The sequence below is a fragment of the Strigops habroptila genome, chromosome 2 (genome assembly GCF_004027225.2).
Source record: "Strigops habroptila isolate Jane chromosome 2, bStrHab1.2.pri, whole genome shotgun sequence".
Lineage (NCBI taxonomy): Eukaryota > Metazoa > Chordata > Aves > Psittaciformes > Psittacidae > Strigops > Strigops habroptila.
Genome location: NC_044278.2, coordinates 119,817,352 through 119,838,867, shown reverse-complemented (window position 1 = coordinate 119,838,867; position 21,516 = coordinate 119,817,352). Strand labels below are relative to the sequence as shown.

The following is a 21,516-nucleotide window of genomic DNA, read 5'->3' as shown; positions in this document are numbered from 1 at the left end:
AGCCCTTTGCTCCTGCCTGGGGTGCAGCCTTGTGATAAGGCAAGTGCAGTGATTCCATGCCAGCTCCATCAGTACAGGAGCCTCCTAGCTGAAAGAGAAGGAGAGCAAGCAGTTTGTGGGGAGCAAGGAAGAGCCTTTCAGCAAATATTTGGTCCTGGCCAACACAAGCACTTTTAATCCTTCTCTCCGTTGCACAGCTTCGAGTTATGATCATTACCAGCTGGCAGGAGCTGGATGATGCCAGAGGTGGAACGGGGGAGTCCACAACACCCTGAGTCATAACTCTGGCTCAGTCCTTCACATAAATACTTTCCTATTTAACTGCTTTGTGGCTGCACTGAGGTTGGGCTCAGATCTCTGTTCCCAATCATTCAGCTCTAAGAGGTGTGAGTGCAGATTCCCCTCCCTGCTCACATGCACGTGGAGGGTTGTTCATTCCAACCAGGCATGAAAACACCCAGTTCTTGTCCTCCTGAAGCATCCTCGCTTGTTGCAAGAAGGCAAAGAGTCATTAGCCCTTGAGCATTTTAATGTGGCAGATCTGATGTTCAGCCTGGTAAGCATGAAATGCTGCAAATTAGAGAGAGTAATGAATTCTAACACTGCCCTCAGAGCGCTCCCCACGGCCCCTTCCTTTTAATTATATTGCAATTAATTTTTGTCTTTAAATGATCCTGAACATTATCCCTTCTCCTTCTGCTTGGCATTCCCTCTCCAGCTCAAATCCACCTCCATCATGTGGGAGCAGCCCCCGCAGCAAGGACAGATGGCTGTTGAGGTGAAAGTCACTATGCAGTGGGATAGCAGGGCAAGGAGCTGGTCCTTTTCACCCAGGCAGATTAGGCTGGAGCTCCTTGGCCGAAAGGATAACATTCCTGTTCTCATAGGGATGGACATTACCCAGGGTATCTCATGGATGTCAGTGTTGTAAGGGACATTGGAAATGCAGCTCCAAGCTGTTGTTGCAGAGCTGGCTGGGGAGGAACAGTCTTTTTATGAATGAGCAGCCAAGTGCCAGCCCTTGGCCACGGGACAGGCTGGGAGCAGTGTCCAGCGTCTCCTGTGTCAAAGCCATTAACTCCTGCCTTAACTCAACTGTGGCCTTTAGAAAGGCACCTGCCCCATCCCTGGCAGTGTTCAAGGCCAGGTTGGACACAGGGGCTTGGAGCAACCTGCTCTAGTGGAAGGTGTCCCTGCCTGTGGCAGGGGGTTGGAGCTGGAGGAGCTTTAAGGTCCCTTCCAACACAAACCATTCTATGATTCCCTCCGCTTGTCTCCAGGCTGTTTTCCTGAATCTCACTGGTTCTTCCTGCACAACCTCCTGTGGAAATGTCCTTTCCCATCTGCCAGCCCAGCTCGTGCACCCGTCCAAGCAATTCATCTCACATCTTAGTGAACAGCAGCATCCTTCTCTTTCAGCCTGTGGTATTCATGCAGAAGGCAGCTGCCAGCTCCCCTTCCCAGCACTGCTGCTTTCCCTGTGCCTCTGTAGCAGCGAGTGCTGTCACTGCAGAAGTCCTGCCTGATTGTCACTCAAAAGGAGCTCATTCACTGCTGAGATGTCCCCATGACCTCCCTGGGGACATGTTCCCTGTCTTTCACCCTGTTTCTCTGCTGGAGGTCCAGAGGCTAACTCCTTTCTTTGCCCTCTTAGCAGGATGGATGTGTTTTGATGACTGGCTGCGTTCCCTGACTGCTCAGTGAGGCTGTCTGCTTTTCTACAAGGAGTAAATCTGGTGTATTATTCAGGTTTTGATATGGGGCCATTTATTTTTAAGGCTTTTCCAAGGGCAGGTGATGCACTTGGGCCTATTTGTAGCATCTGGGAACTGGTCCTGATGCCAAGGAGAAAAGCCTGTGAGCATCACTTTGTACCACAGCGCCTCAATGCCTTACTGAGCTGCCTTCAAAGGCTCCTGTGTGTATTAATACTTGCGTATCTGGCCCTACACAGGCAAGGTCCTAGCCTTGGTTTCCAAATAGAGCAGGTTATACAGTACACTGAAGGCAGAGCTGCTCTCCCTGGCTTTGGCCTGCAAGATGAGATGTTATAAACTATAAAATCTCAAATCAGCCATCCTGGAGGATCACTAAATGCTCTTCCTCCACATCAGGGATATGGCAGTAGAGAGACATTGGGGTTGGTGGGTTGTTGGCCATCCAGTGGCAATGGTCTCCTTGTGGGAAATGCATCTACCTGTTGTCCCAGTCCATCCTATGCAGTCCGCACAGTTCACATCATGTTTAATTAAAGGCCTAATTGCCCCTTTGCATAGTTATTAGCAGTCATTGCATCCCAGAGCATGAGGCTGGGACACACTAGTGTTTTGGGAAGTGGTGGTATCGCCATCCCTGGAAGTGTTCAAGAACCGTATAGTTGAGGTCCTCAGTGACGTGGGTTAGTGGTGGCCTTGGCAATCCTGTGTTAACAGTTGGACTTGATGATCTTAAAGGTCTTTTCCAACCTGGTTGATTCTATGATTTGGATAAAGGTGGCTGCCTGGTTTAGAAGCTGCTTTAGCAACTGATCCTCAGCAGCAGAGACCTGTGGAGCAGCCAACAAGGGGGTTATTTTGGGTTCACTTAAGCTTGAAGTGATGAGTGCTTGTGCTGCTAATCAGGCTGATAAATAGCATCAATTAAAACCTGTGCTTTGCTCTTCTGCTTTGCAGAAGTGAAGTGTTTTCATCCCTCCCAGAGGAGAGGAGGCTGGCTGATGCTCTTGGAGCATTGCTCTGATCAGCATGGGCATTGGTTGAGCTCTCAAACACCTTCTTCCCTTCAGCTAATCCAAGTGATTCATTAACAGGGATCTGACTCTGCTCCTAAATTGATGCCCAACTGTAAGTGATCATATAATTCCTGGGATTTGGGATCTTCACAGATTAGCTGCTTCCAGTTAGCCCTTAGTGCAGCTTCCTTGTCCCATCATACATGATGGGATGATAAGCATATGTTTTCTCAATGTCTCACTGGGAGCAATGAGAGGTCAGCTTGTTGCATCTGCACACTGGATGGAGCACCCTTTGTTATACTGTGAATGGTGTTGGAGACCACAGCTATGGGATTATGTGGCACAAACCTCCACTTCTTTAGGAAACCAGACTAGATGTTTCCAGACTAGGATCACTAATGGTCAGCATTATCAAAAGGACATCCCATTTTTGGGGAGAGAAAAGAATTCTACATGGCTGTTATAAATACAGAGAAACTTTATGGAAGGAGCTTTGAAAGAAGGTCTGTGATTTAGTAGAATCATAGAATATTTAGGATAGGAAAAGGCCTGAAGATCATCTAGTTCCACCCCCCTGTCATGTGCAGGGATGTCTCACACTAGACGATGTCACCCAAGGCTGTGTCCAACCTGGCCTTGAACACTGCCAGGGATGGAGCATCACAACTTCCTTGGGCAACCCTTTCCAATGCCTCACCACCCTCTCAGTAGAGTACCCCATTTCTTTGTGCCTGCTGTGGGGACAAGGTGACTTGACCTGCAGGGTGAAGAGATGAGGACCCGAGCAAAGGGGTTGGTACCCAGTGGCCAAAAGGCAGGAGTGATGGAGAGGTGACGGAGAGGTGCTGATCTCTCTCTGGGAGGCATTTGGGCAGCGGTTTCCTGCTGTCTTCTGGATTGCTAAATTTACATCTCTGCCCTGGCAGCAAGACACTTGTCAAGACAGAATAATTAATCCAGAAACACGCGGCGGGCTGCCAGGAGGCCTTATTTTAATTAAAATGAGATCTGCTGAAGTCTACTGAGAGGCTGGTGTCTGATGAGATCATGGAATGTATGTCCATGACTGGAAGAGGGGAGATTGAGATTAGACATAAGGAAGAAGCTCTTCCCTGTGAGGGTGCTGAGGCGCTGGCAGAGGGTGCCCAGAGAAGCTGTGGCTGCCCCATCCCTGGCAGTGTTCAAGGCCAGGTTGGACACAGGGGCTTGGAGCAACCTGCTCTAGTGGAAGGTGTCCCTGCCCATGGCAGGGGGTTGGGACTGGATGAGCTTTAAGGTCCCTTCCAACACAAACCATTCTATGATTCGGGGCTGCATGGCGAGGGTGCTCTGGGTAGGGCTCAGCCCCAATAAAACCTGTGCACACGAGTCTTGCACGGGATGTCTTCTCCTCCTTTGCCTCCGGGAGCTGTGTTTTTCCCAAAGGAGTTACAAATTCACTAAGAGGCAGGTCACTGGCTATCATCTCCTACTGCGCCTCTTTCGATGGTGTTTGTCCAGCCTGGGGAGTAAATGGGAGTCCTGTGTCCAGGGGACCAGCAAGATACACTTGGGCTTAGAGGAGTCATCGGTCCTTTCCCATTTGGATGCAGGATTTTCCCTGCCTGTTTAAATTGGTGATGAAGCGCACCGGTGAGGCTGCAGCTCAAATCCTGTGTTCAGTTCTGGGCCCCTCACTGCAAGAGAGACATTGAGGTGCTGGAGCGGGGCCAGAGAAGGGCACTGGAGCTGGTGCAGGGCCTGGAGCACAAGTGTGATGAGGAACGGCTGAGGGACCTGGGGGGGTTTAGTCTGGAGAAGAGAAGGCTCAGGGGGGACCTTCTCGCTCTCTCCAACTGCCTGACAGGAGGATGGAGCCAGGAGGGGGCTGGTCTCTGCTCCCAAGGAACAAGGGATGGGACAAGAGGAAATGGCCTCAAGCTGCCCCAGGGGAGGTTTAGATGGAGCTGAGGAACAATTCTTTCCCCGAAGGGTGCTCAGGCATTGGAACAGGCTGCCCAGGGCAGTGCTGGAGTCACCGGCCCTGCAAGTGTTCACACACTGCATAGACGAGGCCTCAGTGCCATGGGTTAGTGGTGGCCTTGGCAGTGCGGGGGAACGGTTGGACTTCATGAGTTTAATGGTCTTTTCCAACCCAATTGATTCTATGATTCTATGATACCTACTGAAGTGAGCCAAAGGTGCTTCATGGGACTATAAAAGTGGGGTCTAGCGTTTTCGGCAAACCATGATGTCTTGGTCCTGCCACTCAGATACTGCAGAAGAGGACTGAGTGTCCCTGGCCAGACCTTGGCCCATCTCATTCCCACTCTTCCTGTCATCCCAGGGCCGGTAGGGAAGGATGTTGTCCTCGGTGAAGCCCTACGAGAACCAGCGCTACGCCTCTCTGAAGAAGGCGTGTCAGCGGCGGAAGCAGCTCTTCGAGGACCCTCTTTTCCCTGCCAATGATGACTCGCTCTTCTACAAGTCAAGGATCCAAGGCATCCAGTGGAAGAGACCAAAGGTAAGTACACCCATCTCCTTGCCTGTCAACACAGCTTCCACTGTCTCTGCTCTCAGGCATACCCAGAATGCACAGTGCATCCTTCACCAAGGGTTCCAAGCCTCAGCCAACATCTCTTCTCCCCATCAGGGTTTATTTGTCCAGGACTGGTGTTGTGAGCCTCTGGGATGCCAGGGAGACATGCTGCACCCAGGTCCAGGCTTCTCTGCCCCCAGTGAGGCCCAAGAGCAAAGGAGGCTTCTCTGTGACTCAGTTTCCCCATGCATGAAACAGAGAGGTGGTTTGTAGCCAGGTTGGTGCTCAGTACTCTTGTTAGCTTGATGGGTCCAGCAGAGCAAAGTGTTATCTGTGAATACTCTTGATAGTCCATTTGAAAGGGAAAAGAAGATAAGATTTGGGTAAGTTAGATATAAAGAAGGTTAGATATAAGGCAGAAGTTCTTCCCTGTGAGGGTGCTGAGGTGCTGGCACAGGGTGCCCAGAGAAGCTGTGGCTGCCCCATCCCTGGCAGTGTTCAAGGCCAGGTTGGACACAGGGGCTTGGAGCAACCTGCTCTAGTGGAAGGTGTCCCTGCCCGTGGCAGGGGTTGGAACTGGATGAGCTTTAAGGTCCCTTCCAACCCAAATCAGTCTGGGATTCTATGATTCTAAGTGAGGTGGTTTTGGGCTCTTTGGTTGATGACTGTTCTTAACCCATCCTTCCCCTTCTGTGCAAACCCCATGTCCTCTGCAGAAAGCACTCTGCATGTCCTCCATGCTGCTGTGTCGTGGAGGCAGGTTCTGAGAGACTGGGGGTAAAGTTGCTTCTGCTCCTTCTGCTCTCCTCAGTTCATGCCCAAAAGATGCACAATCAGGGCTTGAGGGCAGTGTGGGGAACTTGTATGTCCTGGTATGGCCCATCTCCTCGAGGCCACTTCTGTGACTGCCATGGAGTACAACAGCCCTCTGGCAGTGATAACTGTGACTGGGGAGAGGCAGTGTCACAGCATCTAGCACACGAGGGTTTCCTTCTTGACTTGCAGAGAGAATCAGTCCTCTCTGTCCAGCCTGTGCTGTTTTACATGCAGTTTGGTGGCATCTCAGCGTGGCAGGGTCGCGTGAGCTGCTCTCATCATCTTTATCCCCTCTGGCAGCACAGCAAATCATCTGCCCTTTTGCAAGACAGTGCTGGGTCTGTCTGCGTGAGGGCAGTCTGGGGTTGTGGACAAAAAGCCTTTGTGTGAAGGGAGGGATGGAGCTGAACTGAGTTTCTGTGTGGCTGAGCCCTGCAGCATCCCACCAAGCTCCTTGTGGGAGGAGGTCTCGCTTCCCTCTGCTCTGCCTTGGGCTATTCCAAGCAGCTCTGTGTGGACACAGGCTTTGTACAAAGCTCTGTATGTGTTTTGGTTTACTCCCTTCATCCGTTGGAGTGGAAGGATGCTCCATGCATTGCTGCTTTCTGAAGACGGGGCCCACGATGGTTTGGTCTCATTGTGGGGGTCAACATGAGCACACCTCACACCCTATTTATATAGCAGATAGGTGATGCCTGAGACTTTCTAAACAACTTTCTTTGGCACTAAAGGGTAGGGATGTATTTGTCATCCCCTTGCAGGTTTGCATTCAGACACACACATTTATTCAGTCCCATGTCTAATGACAGAGGGTTGGATCCAGTTGTAGAGGGGCAGAGTTTGCTCATCTTCTGCCGAGCATCTATGGCTCAGAGCTTTTCTCCATCTGCTTTTCTGGCTTTGAACTCACTTGGTGTTCAGGCATGTATCATCTATTCTTGCTTAGGAGGACATGAGGTCAGCCAGCAAGGTATCATCAGGATGAGGTCTTCTTAAGAAAGCTTTTTAACCTCCCAGTCTCCACCTATGGTATGCTCATCTAATCCAAGCCCACCCCTGCTGAAGCATGGAGTAAATTTAAGCTCTTTCCAACCAGCCAGCTCTGCAGTTTCAAAGACTCATAGAACAGTTTGGTGTGGAAGGGACCTTTAAATGTAAAGCAATTAGCTTCTTCTGGCATGGACTGGTAGTAGGAATGGGTGCTGGAAGTAGGAATGGGTGCTGGAAGTGGGTCCTATGTGCAAGCAAGGCCCTGTGTGGTTAGCTAGACATGGACATGGTCCTTCTTCTGTACCAGACAAAGGGAACTTTGCCAGCAGTCTTGGCTCCAGAATGAGTTTATGCCGAGCAATAGCAGACTCCTTGATGCCACTGTCTGGTAGGATCATTTGATCAAACCTGTCTAGATGCCTTGACCCCAAAATCATCATAAAAATGGAATTCGAGCTCACATCTGCCCTGGTTACTGCTGAACATTCCAGAAGCCTCTTTGTCTACAGGATTTCTCCAGGTTCTTTCTTTTACTTGTTCATTTTGGCAAAAGTGACTGAATTTCATGAGGCAATAACTGCTTTGTGCCAACCAGCCAATGCAAAGTGACACTTTTAGTGGCTGGACCCAATTCTGAATTCATATCAACTCTCTAAGGCAGAGAGCCCAGCAAAAGGTCCCAGCATCTTCTGCCAGAAAGCAAATGTGATGCATTTAAGTGTTAGGGATTTTGATATATATTTCTATATATATAGGGATATATATGAGAGAGATATATAAATATATGATGAGAAACACTATCAGCTTCTCCAATTTAATGCAGTATTCTGTAGGGTCCCAAGTGTCCATGAAGTTCCAATCAACTGCTCTCTTGTGTGGTAATTGGATGGTGCAGTTATTAAGCCACACTTAAGTCCCTACAGCATCCTCCTCCTATCACAACCAGCAAATCTTTCCTTAGGCATTCCCATTTTATTCTTGTTTAGAAAGACCAAACAGAGTGATGCTCCCAGCTTTTGGTACATGTTGTTTGGGGACTTTCTGGCCCAGAAATGGAGCGTGTCAGTCGCAGGGACACTGTCTGCAAGCAGGGGATGGTGTGTACACACGTCTCTTATCTCTCAGGGCCATGGCCATGGTTTGTTTTGGAGCATCATAGAATACCAGTTTCAGCTGAAAGTGCATGATAAAGTATAAGAGCTCCCCATGCCTCTAGCTTTGCTGTGAGAGTGGAAATAAAAGCTGTCAGCTATTAAAAGCAACTGTTTGCTTTTCCATAAAGGTTATTTTCGATGATCCATGGAGAGGAGTGGTATGTTGGAGTGAAGTTTTACAGGCAAAGCACTCGCATGTGGAAAGTAACTGTGGTGAACCCCCCTGGTGTGCTGGGAATGAGCCTTGACAGAGGCAGGATCTCATTCCCATGTATTTACATGGCACTAGTACAGATCTGAAGAGCCTGTCCTTTGTGTGTGCATCCCGTCCTTCTTAACTAGGACCTGCCCTCATCCTTTCAGCTCCTCCACGAGCTTCCAAAACCTGGGACTGCTTTGGGAATAATAAAAGGAATTTCTGCAGTGCTCCTCCTCTTGCTTGAGGTTCTTCTGGGCAGGGGGAAAAGGGGAGGCTGAAGGGCTTTGCTGGAACAGCTCATGAATAACCCTTCCCAAGCTGTTTTGCTTCACCTTCCTTCTGCCTCTGGTGTTGCAGCCTTTCCTGGAATGGGCTCAGCCTTATTCTCTCCAGCGGAGTGTCCTCCCTCCCTCCTTCCTTCCCTCCCTTCCTCCCTGCTTTCCCCTGGCCTCGAGCCCTGCTCTGGATGCCAGAGCTTTGCAGAGGGAGCAGCTGTTTGAGCCCTCTCATGGGGCTTTGGCTGAAGTGGTTGTTTGCAGGACGCCTTCGTCATGCAGCACAGGGAAGCCAGAGAGCTGAGTGCTCCAGTGTACCACAGGGAGGGAGGGAAGAAATGGCATAAAATCATAGAATCAATTGGGCTGGAAAAGACCTTGAAGACCACCAAGTCCAACCGTTCCCAGCACTGCCAAGGCCACCACTAACCCATGGCACTGAGGGCCTCGGCTGTGCAGAGTGTGAAGACTTGCAGGGACGGTGGCTCCAGCACTGCCCTGGGCAGCCTGTTCCAATGCCTGAGCACCCTTTGGGGAAGGAATTGTTCCTCAGCTCCATCTAAACCTGCCCTGGGGCAGCTTGAGGCCGTTTCCTCTTGTCCCATCCCTTGTTCCGTGGGAGCAGAGACCAGCCCCCTCCTGGCTCCATCCTCCTGTCAGGCAGTTGTAGAGAGTGAAAAGGTCCCCCCTGAGCCTTCTCTTCTTCAGACTAAACCCCCCAGGTCCCTCAGCCGTTCCTCATCACACTTGTGCTCCAGGCCCTGCACCAGCTCCGGTGCCCTTCTCTGGCCCTGCTCCAGCACCTCAATGTCTCTCTTGCAGTGAGGGGCCCAGAACTGAACACAGGATTTGAGGTGTATCATCACCAGAGCATCAGCCTGAGCTGGGAAGTGTGTCCTGAAGAGTGTTGCTTTAGTGCATCCACTTAAAAGTGAGACTGGCTGCTCATTGCTGAGCCAAAGCAGATTTTGGAGCTGGGGTGGGCAGCATCAGCAGCTCTTTCTGGCAGCAGCACTTGGCTACTGCATTAGAAATTAAACCTGGCTTTTTGGGCTAAGCCCAAATCCCAGTACCTTGCTTGAAACTCCTTTCCCTTGCTATCATACAAAGGAGAGGGAGATCTCTGCATTCAGGCATAGAGAAAGTCTTAGACTGAACCTCAAGCCCTTCCTGTTTGAGACAGGAATGCTGTCAGTGCAGCACAGGAGATGGACTTTTAGTCTGTGCCTTGGGTGAGCTGGTTTAGGCTTTTAGGAGATGGGTAAATGGGAAGGGGTGGCACTGAGAAGAGGGGAAGGGGATGGATGAGATGCAGGCTGGGTGGCAGAAACAAGGGGAAATCTGGGGCATCTGGCTGTGGCTGTTGATGCCCTGGGGTAAAAACAGTGTTGGCCCAGGGTGGAAGAGGCTCATCCTGTGGGAAAACAGTTCATCTTTTCTAATCATCACTGTCCCAGACTCTCTTCATGGGTAGAGGCCACTTCCAATGATGCCATGGGATTGGTAAAGGGTGAAATTAGGGTCATTAATACCCCTGGGCTTTAGCCAGTGCTTGTTTTCTCTCTGCAGCAAGGGAAGGAGGCATGTAGTTCAGGTTCAGTCCACCAAGCAATGACCTGCTGCTGAGACTGGTCACTAGCCAGGAGAAATTTGGGCATCACTATGCACCTATGGGAAGCAAATGAAGCCTGGTTGGATGCTTACACCATGCACAGATGTGATGCTGAACCATGTGAACTGCATGCTCTGGTCCTTCAGCTCTTCCTAGGGAGGAAGGTTGAGCTTGGAGAAGGTGTTTTGCTCCCTATCCTGGGGAGGCAGATGGGGCTGTTGTGTGCTGAGTGTTTCCCTGTCCACAGCAGAGCGTCGCAGGACCTTGAAGAAGCAACTCATGGTCTTCCTTGAGATGTAGAGTGGCTGGGACAAAGATGCTTGGTGGCAATTTGGTGATGAGCTGCATCAAGGGTGGTGATTAAACAGCAGAAAGGAAGATTCTTGCTAAATGGCACTATTACTTTATGTGAATGAAGGCAATGCCATTTGGAGAGGAAAATGTGATGGTCAAAGGAGCTTTGGGGAAGACAGAGAGGTCAGGTATTTTGGGAAAGGTTGTGGGAAGCAGGAGGACTTAGGGCAGCAGGGCCATGGCAGTTTCAACCCCTACATTGGGGATTGATGCTCTCATTCACAGCCCTGTTTTTTGGGGTTTGGGTTTTCTTTTCCAGCCAGACAAGAGGAATCTTGTTTTAGAAATGGAGAAAACACTCTTTTCCAGTAGCCATTTCCCTGTCAGCCTGACATAGATCCAGCCTGACTTCTGTATAGCATTTTTGTCCATGATATCCATTGTCTCCTGAATCTTATACTGTTGTGTTTGGAGGATGAGGAGGTGTTGCAGGATGGGAGCATCTCTCAGCTCTCTTTTCCTTGCATTATTAAGCATTTAGTTCCTTCCACTCGCAGAGTGAAGGTTATACAACCAGTCCCTGTGGGGTTTTCCTGGAAGGGGAAAGGAGTCAGTGAACTAATTCACTAAAAGCAAGACCAGCCTCTAAGATTCTGCATTAAAAAGTCTTTTCCTTAGTGCATTGCACAGGCTGGGAAGCTGGCAAGAACACAAAGCTGAAGATAATGGGAAGGCAGAGGTCAAGTTCTTGCAGTTCTTTCCTCTGAGGGCTCGCCTGAAGCAGGCACATGGAGGCAATTAGAGTGGTAATGGTCATGGGGAGCAAGAACCTTCTGCTGCCCCACTTGGAGCTTCTGCCAGTAATAATAACCTCTGGCCTTTGGCTCCAGGATGTCTTTGCTCAGCTTTTTGTTGTGTCTCACTCAGTTTTGGTCCTGCCCAAAGGATGCTCATGGTTAGCATTGATGCTGCAGCTCCTTTGTGCTGCTGGATGGACTGAGGGATCGTCTCCTCTGAGCAGTCTGTCTGCGATCCATCACAGGAGTCGGAGTCCTTCCAGACCTTTGTGTTTCTCAGCTTAGGAATTTATGAGCCTCTCTTCTGTTAATTTATCTGCCGTTTGCAGTACAGCCTGGAGCTGGTTGCCAGTCTGGCGCTCCTTGCCAGGAAAGGATTTGGTCACCGCTTTAAGAAAGCTGTGAATTGACCTTGTTTATACGTTTTTAAGCCATTCACAGGCTCCCCCCATCCCTTCCCCTCAAGGATGGACAAAGAGAATTTTTGTTATCATTTATCTGAAGGAGACTACAAGGATGCTGGAGAGGGACTCTTCATCAGGCACTGTCGCGATAGGACGAGGGGTGATGGCTTCTTAACCAGAGGAAGTTCAGGTTGGATATAAGGCAGAAGCTCTTCCCTGTGAGTGTGCTGAGGCGCTGGCACAGGGTGCCCAGAGAAGTGATAAATGCTCCATCCCTGGTGGTGTTCAAGGCCAGGTTAGACAGAGTCTTGGGCGACATGGTCTAGCTTGAGGTGTCCCTGCCCATGGCAGGGGGTTGGAACTGGATGATCTTAAGGTCCTTTCCAACCCAAACCATTCTGTGATTCTATGATTCTGTGCTTATTGTAAAAGGTGTCTTCTCTTACTAAACGTGATGCTGATGCTGACTGCATTCCAGTAGATCTCGCTGCATCCTCCCATGGTGCCTGGATGAGGATAGGGGATGATAAGCTGCCCGGTGTGAGTATGGCTCACATACATCCAGCCTTTTATAAGAAATTAGCCATCCAGCCTGCTCTGTCCTCAGCATCAGAAGGACACAGCCTTAAATGCAAAAGCATCATTAAAACCAGTGAATTAGATTCATTGCTGCTTCTTAATGCAAGTGCGTGTCAACATCTAGAAATTACTGTACTGGGAACAGAGAATAGCATAATGATAGCAGAGGGTGTTGCAGAAAGGAGCCCTGAGTATCCACTGCCCTCTGAGCTCCAAGGGAGGGAATGGTGCAAGTCTTCCCAGATATCTGAAGGAGGTCTACAAGGATGCTGGAGAGGGACTCTTCATCAGGGACTGTAGTGGTAGGAGAAGGGGTGATGGGTTCAAACTGAAACAGGGGAAGTTCAGGTTAGATATAAGGAAGAAGTTCTTTACTGTGAGGGTGCTGAGGCGCTGGTACAGGGTGCCCAGAGAAGCTGTGGCTGCCCCATCCCTGGCAGTGTTCAAGGCCAGGTTGGACACAGGGGCTTGGAGCAACCTGCTCTAGTGGAATGTGTCCCTGCCCGTGGCAGGGGGTTGGAACTGTATGAGCTTTAAGCTCCCATCCAACCCAAACCAGTCTGATTCTGTGATTGTATGAAAATAAAACATGAGGTTTGGTTAAACCAAGGGCTGAGTCCGGCTGCTGCAAGAAGTGGTTAAAGGAAGAAACAAACAGGAAGAAGCGTTGGTGGGAGGAGGAAAGCCAGAGCCACGCTGGCCCTGCAGCTGGAGCAGAAAAGGGAGTTGTTTCCTTGGTCTGGCAAATATGAAGCCTGAGGGAACCGCTGTGGATGTGTCAGCTGGTTTCTGTGTAACAAGAGGTCACTTCCTTGAATTAACTCCCCATTGAACTAAGCCCGACCTGCTTCCTCTAAGCCCCATCCAATTTTATTCTTCCAGGAGAGGACAATCCACTGTGGCTCTGGATCACTTGCTCTAAAGACCGGTCCCTGCCTCAGGATGTGCTTTTTGGGGGGTTGAGAGTTTTTTTGGGTGTGAATTGGCTTAGCTTTGGCATACACCCCTTGGATCTTGTGTGCACACTCATTGCTTCTGCATTTCTGTTCCCTCTAACTGTATGGTAACCCTGTAATGCATATGTGGTTGAGGCTGAGGGATACCGATACCTGTAAAGAAACATGGACAAGCCCTCTCTCCATCATCTTTCCTTCTTGCCTCACTCCTGTCCAGTCCAAGACCATCAATGGCTTTACCGGGGGTGAATAAATGCAGTCTGTCTTTATAAATACGCCAGGGCAAGGGCTTGTCCTTTCCTTGCTGCCAAATGACTTGACACCATCTGAATTATTTGTGCAGAGCAATAAATTCTTCAAGTCGTCCTTGTTTAAAATAAAACCTCAATGCAATTTGACAGGGAGTGAAATGGCACTGGTTCTCCTCTGATATATATATCTATTATATATCTGATATATATATTATATATATATATATAAAAATATATATATATAATTTAACACAGAGGCTCATGGCCATCTGTCCCCAACCTGCATGCTGCTTTGGAGCCATGTGTAGAGATCCAGTGCATAGCTCCCTGCCGTACCCCAAGCACTCCTATGGACAAGATAGTCCTGAAGTGGGGCACATGGAGAAGTGGAGGAGAATCATAGAATGGTTTGGGTTGGAAGAGACCTTCAGAGGTCATCTTATCCAACCCCCTGCAATGCAAAGCATCCTTGAGAAAGCCTTTAGGTGTTGGCAGTGCCCTAGAGCACAGCACATGCACTTGGTAGTTGAGCTCGCCAGGACCAAGCCTTCACAGTGGGATGCTAACCTGTGTGATCTGTTGACCCCGTCACATCCTCATCTGGATGCTCATCTCCATGAAAACCCACCAACAGGTCCCTTTTAGACTATCCTTCAGCGTAGAAAGTGCAGCCGAAAGCAGCATGCCAGGGTGATGCTCCCATGGGAGTCTGATAAATGCTCTGTCTTCCCAAGTGCCCAAAAGATCAATGCTTCAGCCACTGTTCCTGGTCCCTGTGGGGCAGAGACAAGCTGGCACCACTTCTCCACCCCCTGAGGCTGATGGTGTCTTGCTTAGATCCCACAAGAAGAAATCAGGTCAGCAAGGATGAGCTGAAGCATCTGTCCCATTTGGACGATAGCTGGGGCCAGCAGGAGCTGTGTTGACCATGGAGAGACTGCAGCATGGGAGGGATGACCCGTGTGCTCACATAGAGATGAAACAAAGCATCCCACATCTCTGGTGTTTCTGGATCTTTGGGAAGAAACCACTTGATGGATTCCTCCTACTTCCTCTCCAAGAAGGAAAAGGGTGGACAAACCATCTTAATGGAGAGTGGTGATGGATGGTTAAAGCTTGACTGTGGTCCGAGACAAATACCACTAAGAGAGTTATGGAGGAATTAATGATGGAAAACTTAAAGAGTGCTTAATAACTGGAGAAACTGGCTAAAAGTCTAACCATAGATGTTTAGCTTGTATATAGCCCATGTAAACTATGTAGTGAGTTTGTGTGGAGGCCCTGTGCTACCTTCTGCTGGAAGAGCTTGTGCATGTTCCTGTCTTGGAGCTGCTGCTGTATCTACATTGTTGTGTGTATCAGTAAACTGGCAGCAAACTGAGCATGAGTTGAAGGCTTCGTAGTCTCCTCTGGAAATGCTGTGCATTGCCTGTTATTTGGAATGTCAAGCAGGTCAGGAGGAAATCACCACAGGGGAAAGCGATGGTCCCAAGGAGATATGAAGCTTGCTTGAGTCTGATGGCTCTGGGATACCAACACCCATAACGAAACGGGACAAACCCTCTCTCCATCATCTTCTTGCCTCCCTCAGCAGAGCCGGAACTCCTGTCTAGTCCAGGTCCATCGATGGCTTGACCAGGGATGAATAAATGCAGCTTGTGTCTGTCTTTATAAACACCCCAGGGCAAGGGCTTGTCCTTTCCTTGCTGCAGTTTCATGACTGGAGCCAACGGCTTCCTTGGAAGATCCCTGCTGGTTGTTCTAAAGGCTTCATCCTTCCTGGTGAGCACCCCCCTGGAGGTGCCAGCTAAGGCTGGATGCTTATGGCCAACCCTGCCAAGTTCCTCTCCACTTTCTTCTCTTAACAACAGCAGGAGCTCAGCCTTTTCCTGCTGGCTGCCTACTGAATCATTTTCTCTGTATAATGCTCCTTTTTTTCCTTCTCCCAGCTAACGGAAGCTCCTGAGCCCATATTTCTAGAGGGTGGTTTTCTCATTAAGTGGGTTTCTCTGTTTGTAAAGCTACACCCAGGGTTTCAATAACCAGAATAGGTGTGGGCTGGGAGTCATTTCTTTCAATGGCTTACAGTCATGATAACCTCTTCATCGTCATTGCATTGTCAGAGATTGATTTGGACTGTGGTGGGGACAAGTCCTGGCCTCGGGTCGAGGTGCTTCCGTGCTATAAATATGACACAATGGCAAACCAAAGGGCAATTCCTCATTACTTAAGGCGGTATAGGAGGAATCCCCATGGAAAAGTAGTTAAGAGGTTTTGATCTGTGATATGCATGTGGAGAGTGGAGGTAATTTTCCTTTGAAGCTTCAGGTTCTTTCTTTCCCATCAGTAACTCAGCTTTTAGGATAATTAAAAACCAAAACAAAAACCCACCTGATTTTGATCCCTAAATCCTGTTTTAAAAGCTTGGCTTTCAGTGAGATGCAGGAATTGGGATGCAGGGAGGGCAGCATTCAGCAGGCATAAGTGCCAAACCTGTATTATGTTGCTTGGAGGCAGAAATGGTGCAGCCGAGCTTGTGGCCACATCAGTTTGCTTCAGGATTTCACAATAGCTCTGTGATGAGTGGGGAGATTTGGACCATTCCTCCCCAAATACAATGGTTTCTCACATCAGGGCTTACTTGAATAGGTTCCTCCCTTTCCACCAGTACATCCCCACCACCATGTCCTCAGGGGTAAGGACTGATGGCTCAGACGTGGTGCAAGCTGTGGAACATCCTCATGGCTCATGCCTGTGGTTCATAGTCCCTCACTTGCACCAACGTGACTGTGAACCCCAAGAACAAGTTTGGGGCTGATGTAGATAGTTTCAAGCCAAAGCAGTTCCTCTGATTGAGATTAGACCCAACAGCTACAAGTGCTGGTGCAACTGAGGGTACAGCGTGCCATAGTGAGAGGATGGGCTTTGGAGAGTGGGTGTATTTTAAACCCATGATGCTGCCAAACCAGGTTTGTTCCTCACCCTGCAAGTCCTTAGCACCATCCCAAGGGAGCTTGGTCAAAGGAGATGCCTAGGAGAGCTCAAGACCGGGATATGATGGAGGATGGGGGACTTGGGAGAAGGTGGCCAGCAGCACTGTGGTGAATCAGAGGGGTATATCTGGCATAGGGTGTTAATGTTAAAACAGCCATGGGAGCTTGGTTTTGCTGTAGCTCCCTCGAGTCCATGCCTCCATGGGTATGATTTAAGGGAAGGAGATCCAGGTGGAGCTCTCTCTGAGAGCTGGTCAGTTTGCTCTCCTTCCCATCTCAAGACTTTAGTTGTGTGCGCTCAAAGGGTGAGGCTGGTTCAGGTGATGCAGCATGAAAAGGAGCCAGGTGACATTGTTTCCATAAAGGAATGATAGCTTGGATGGTGGTCAGACTGTGCTAGGACTTGAAACCAAGAGGGACCACTTCTGCCTATAGATGGGGTAACCTGGGGCACATCATCTCACTGCTCTGAGCATCCCACTCCCAGTTTGCCAGCGAGGCATGTGAAGACTTCCCTGCTTTGGCACTGACATCTGCAGATCTCAGGGCTATCAGGATCCAGGGAGTGTTTTTCCACAGCTCTGCAACCAGACACGTCAAAACAACTCACAGTGGGAGAGGCAACCTGGAGAGGGCTGCGTCTGAATGCATGGGGATGCTCTGGTGGCCTCTGCATCAGTCTTGGCTAGGTAGAGACTGAAGAAGTCCTGGGCTGAGTAATGATGAGGCTTTCCAAGAGTGAATCCCTGGAGAATGCGGGTGGGAGGAACGGGAACGGCGGGTCCAAGGTCTCTGCACTTGTTCCTCCTTCCCATCCTCCCTCTCCATCTGCTCCTGGCGAGGTACAGTGTTCTCACAGCAAGTTGTGTCTCTTCACATCTCATTGCTTTAACAGAGACCTCTTTGCTGCCTTTGTACTTTGGATATGCAGAAGGTAAAACCACAAAGGGACTTGTCAACGCTGCTAAGGCTGCAAATTGACCTTTAGATCTTGTTTGCCACCGGCCCCCGCTCTTCCTGGTGCCAAAACAAATGGCACAGCATGGTGCTGAGCTGCACAAGCAGAGTCATGGGGTTGGTGGGGAGGGTATTTTGTGATGCCTTCTTTTACAAGCAAGTCCTGTTTGCTGTGGGTGGAGTGTCCAACGCCCTGTGCATGGTGTGGGTGCTGATAACAGACACAAATGTGTGTACATTGAGATATTCTGGGTGCGTTAGCAGGAGGGATGCCTGACGGAGGCAATAGAAACCCCCGCAAACAGTTTCATAGGGTGTAAGTATTACCAACCAAACCTACCCTTCAATGTGTTTTATTTTTAGTAGGGGCTGTAGTGATAGGACAAGGGGGATGGTTTTAAACTAAAAGAGGGGAGATTGAGATGAGCTCTTAGGCAGAAGCTCTTCCCTGTGAGGGTGCTGAGGCGCTGGCACAGGGTGCCCAGAGAAGCTGTGGCTGCCCCATCCCTGGCAGTGTTCAAGGCCAGGTTGGACACAGGGGCTTGGAGCAACCTGCTCTAGTGGAAGGTGTCCCTGCCCGTGGCAGGGGGTTGGAACTGGATGAGCTTTAAGGTCCCTTCCAACCGTTCCATGATTCTATGATTCTGTAATAATCCCTCTTTAAACACAGACCCCTGGTTTTCTAAACTCACCCTATTTCCCTTCCCTATACCACCCTGGTGCAAAATCACATCCCAGCAGCAAAAAGGACCTTTCTGTCAGCTGTGTCACCGTTGCTGTGCTTGGATACCTCTTGCTTTCTTGGCTGTGTGAATGACATTTAAAACCCAGGATCCTTCCAGTTCCCCATTGCCCAGGCGGGGGGAAGCACAGCCACACTAATAGATAATATTGCTGATATTGCAAGGCTGAGCGAAATCATCGCTCCTGAATCAGCCAGGCTCTGCAGTGCAATTACACTAGTCTGCTCCTTGCAAGGTCTTGTTAGCAGAAAACGGTCCTGGCATGCAGCAGATGTTGCCTCTCACATGGTTATTTTCCTCTCTTAGCTCTTTCCCTCCCTGCAGCTGGCTTGACACGACCCAGATCCCCAGTGACTCTAAAGCTCAGAGTTCTGCACTGAGAAACGTTTATGATAAGCCAGTCACCAATTATAAAGGCAATTAGAGGGCAATTTGCTCATTACTACCCCAGGTGGAATTGGGCTATCAGGAGAAGATGAGGGTGATGTTTTCCGGTTTAAATGCACTTGTGTGTGTTGGGGGGAAGAGTACCAAAGGGCAGAGCAGAGAAAAAACCCACATGCTGTTTGGTGGGAAGCAAAATCACACCACAAAGTGCAAGATAATTGCACTGATTGGGTGCAATTTTTTCTTCTCTTTAACGGACTTCAATAACCCAAAGCCAGACTGGCCTGTTCTGGGCTCCCATGAGCCAGACCTGGTACCTCTGCAATCAGCCTCTCATGAACAGGGATCTCACAGTCCTCTCCCAGCTCTGGCTCTGATTTCCACCTCTGTCCCACATCCTTTGCAGGAGGAAGGATGTGGGAAGGAGAATATGAATCACCGGGACTTTGAATCACTAGGTTGGCCCTCCCTGTGTTATCAGGCTGTATCTTTCGATAGGACCATCCACACAGGCTTCCTCTAAGATGTGTTTTGCTGCTTGGAGCTCAGCAGCCATTTCAGCAGGCACTTTCAGGGAGGGAAAATCATCTCTGATGGTGCTTAGGATCCTAGGGATCCTCCAAGACAGGTTCTTCTTGGGGATAAAAGGGCACGGATGGCTCTCATGGCCAAGGTGGCGCAATGCCTTTTGGCTTTCCCCCACTATTCTTTGCTGTTCATCATCTGTGTCCAAACCAGGAGCAGCCATGACCCAGGATCTGGCTGTGGTGAGATGAAGGGACAGGATCGTGCTGAGGCGCTGGCACAAGTGCCCAGAGAAGCTGTGGCTGCCCCATCCCTGGCAGTGTTCAAGGCCAGGTTGGACACAGGGGCTTGGAGCAACCTGCTCTAGTGGAAGGTGTCCCTGCCCGTGGCAGGGGGTTGGGACTGGATGAGCTTTAAGGTCCCTTCCAACCCAAACCAGGCTGTGATTCTATGGACTCGCTGTTTGCTGAAGCCTCAGGTGCCAGGGGCAGTTTGAGCTGGTTCTTTGGTGGCTGATACCTGAACCCAAAAGGCTTCCGGGGGGGGTGTGTGTGTGTCTTTGTGCTGCCCTTTTCTCTCTGGGTCATGGTGCTGGGAGGATGACGTGGTGTTTGCTTGTTGGAGAAGCACCTGCATAGGTAAATGTTATTACTCACCTGGTTTCTGTCTGCTGCATGGGAGGGAGGAGAGGAAGCCAAGGTGGTGACCTTCTGTGATCAGAGCATCTCTGCTTCACCCCTCCGTTGCACATACAGACCACAGACACTGTAATTCAGCCTGGCTGCAGAACAAGCTCTTTATCTCTTTCATCTCTGTCCATAGGAAAAGGAAAATTCAGTTCAATGCTTTTATTAGAATCACAGAATCCCAGACTGGTTTGGGTTGGAAGGGACCTTAAAGCTCCTCCAGCTCCAACCCCCTGCCACGGGCAGGGACACCTTCCACTAGAGCAGGTTGCTCCAAGCCCCTGTGTCCAACCTGGCCTTGAACACTGCCAGGGATGGGGCAGCCACAGCTTCTCTGGGAAAAGTCTGTGCCAGCGCCTCAGCACCCTCACAGGGAAGAGCTTCTGCCTCAGAGCTCATCTCAATCTTCCCTCTTTCAGTTTAAAAGCCATTCCCCTTGTCCTGTCCCTACAGGCCCTTGTCCAAAGCCCCTCTCCAGGTTTCTTGGCTCTTTTTGACCTAGTTCCTGCTGGTCTCTAGTTTATCACCCACCTCTGTATGTGGGCATGGAGCTCCATGGCTCTGAGTGTGCTTTGCACTCTGAAGGTGCTGAATCACACACCACGGCCCCACTGTGCTCCATGCAGTCCTGGGGGCATTGCAGCCTTGCTGAAGCAGTGCCTTGGTCCCTTGTTCCATGGAGACCATACTGGACCAATGAACCTGAATGGGAAGCACCTACTGCAGCATCTGAAGTGCTGCATGAATGAATCCTTCAAGACCAGTGTGCCCTTAGGGACCCATCTGCAGTAGCAAGAAGAGCTGAGTCAAATGAGAGTTGTGTTTTGCAGAGAGAGCCTGCCCTGGCATAAGTGCGTCCAGTTGTGGCACCTTCAGTGCTGCCATGGGTCCAAGAGAGTGGGATCTAATGAGCTGCACCCCTTGTCTGTCAAGGCAGGCTGCTCTTTTGGTGACTGCAAAGGGCTTCTCTATTAAAATGAGCAACCACAGGGTTTTAATTTGCAAACTCTTTCCTGGTGGTGGGGAAATCACAGCTAACTGCAGCTCTGATCTTGGGAAAGGTCTGTGAGCATCTGACGTGCTGTACTCTATGCTGATTTCTGCCAAAGAAGATACGTTTTTCATGCTTTTATGTTCTCTCCTGTTGATCTAATACGAAGTAACTCCCTTCTTGTACACTGCAGATTCACCCAAGGGTAGAAAGGGCAGCTGTGGTCCTTAGATGGGGCAGACATAGTACCTCTGCCACCCAGAGCAGGATCACTAAGCACTGATCTTGCAGATATACCCATCACCAAGACACAGGAGGGATGCAACCCCTGCTGCTAGGTGCTTCCTCGGTGGTATGAAGCAGGAGTTAAACCCCACTGCTGCTCTCCCATCCCTGTCTGCACTCGGATGCTGTGATGCTGTGAAGTACAGGCGGCTCTTGCCTTTAGTGGCTGTCAGCTTGCCTCCCTCTAGTGCTTATCCCAACCTCCTGCAGCTGGGAGGGGATTAGTCCTCTCCCTTGGGTTTCATCCCTGCCCTGTTCGTGTCTGGATGGTGCTCAGGTTATTTTTCAGGTGTATGGTGCTGGCTGGGTTAGGTGGGAATAGCAGGAGGTGCTTATGAAGCAGCAATTCCTGTTCCTCCCCATGATGGGC

General features: G+C 49.9%; 1 protein-coding gene across 3 annotated transcripts in view; it reads left to right on the top strand.

The window, feature by feature from the left end:
• CAPN5 (calpain 5) overlaps window positions 1–21,516 on the top strand; it is a 53,815-nt gene that overhangs the window by 11,911 nt on the left and 20,388 nt on the right. For all 3 annotated transcript variants that reach the window (XM_030476472.1, XM_030476469.1, XM_030476471.1), the window contains exon 2: window positions 5,061–5,237. In XM_030476472.1, the coding sequence (XP_030332332.1) occupies window positions 5,076–5,237 (162 nt within the window). In that variant the 5' untranslated portion in view covers window positions 5,061–5,075. The remainder of the gene's footprint in view (window positions 1–5,060; window positions 5,238–21,516) is intronic.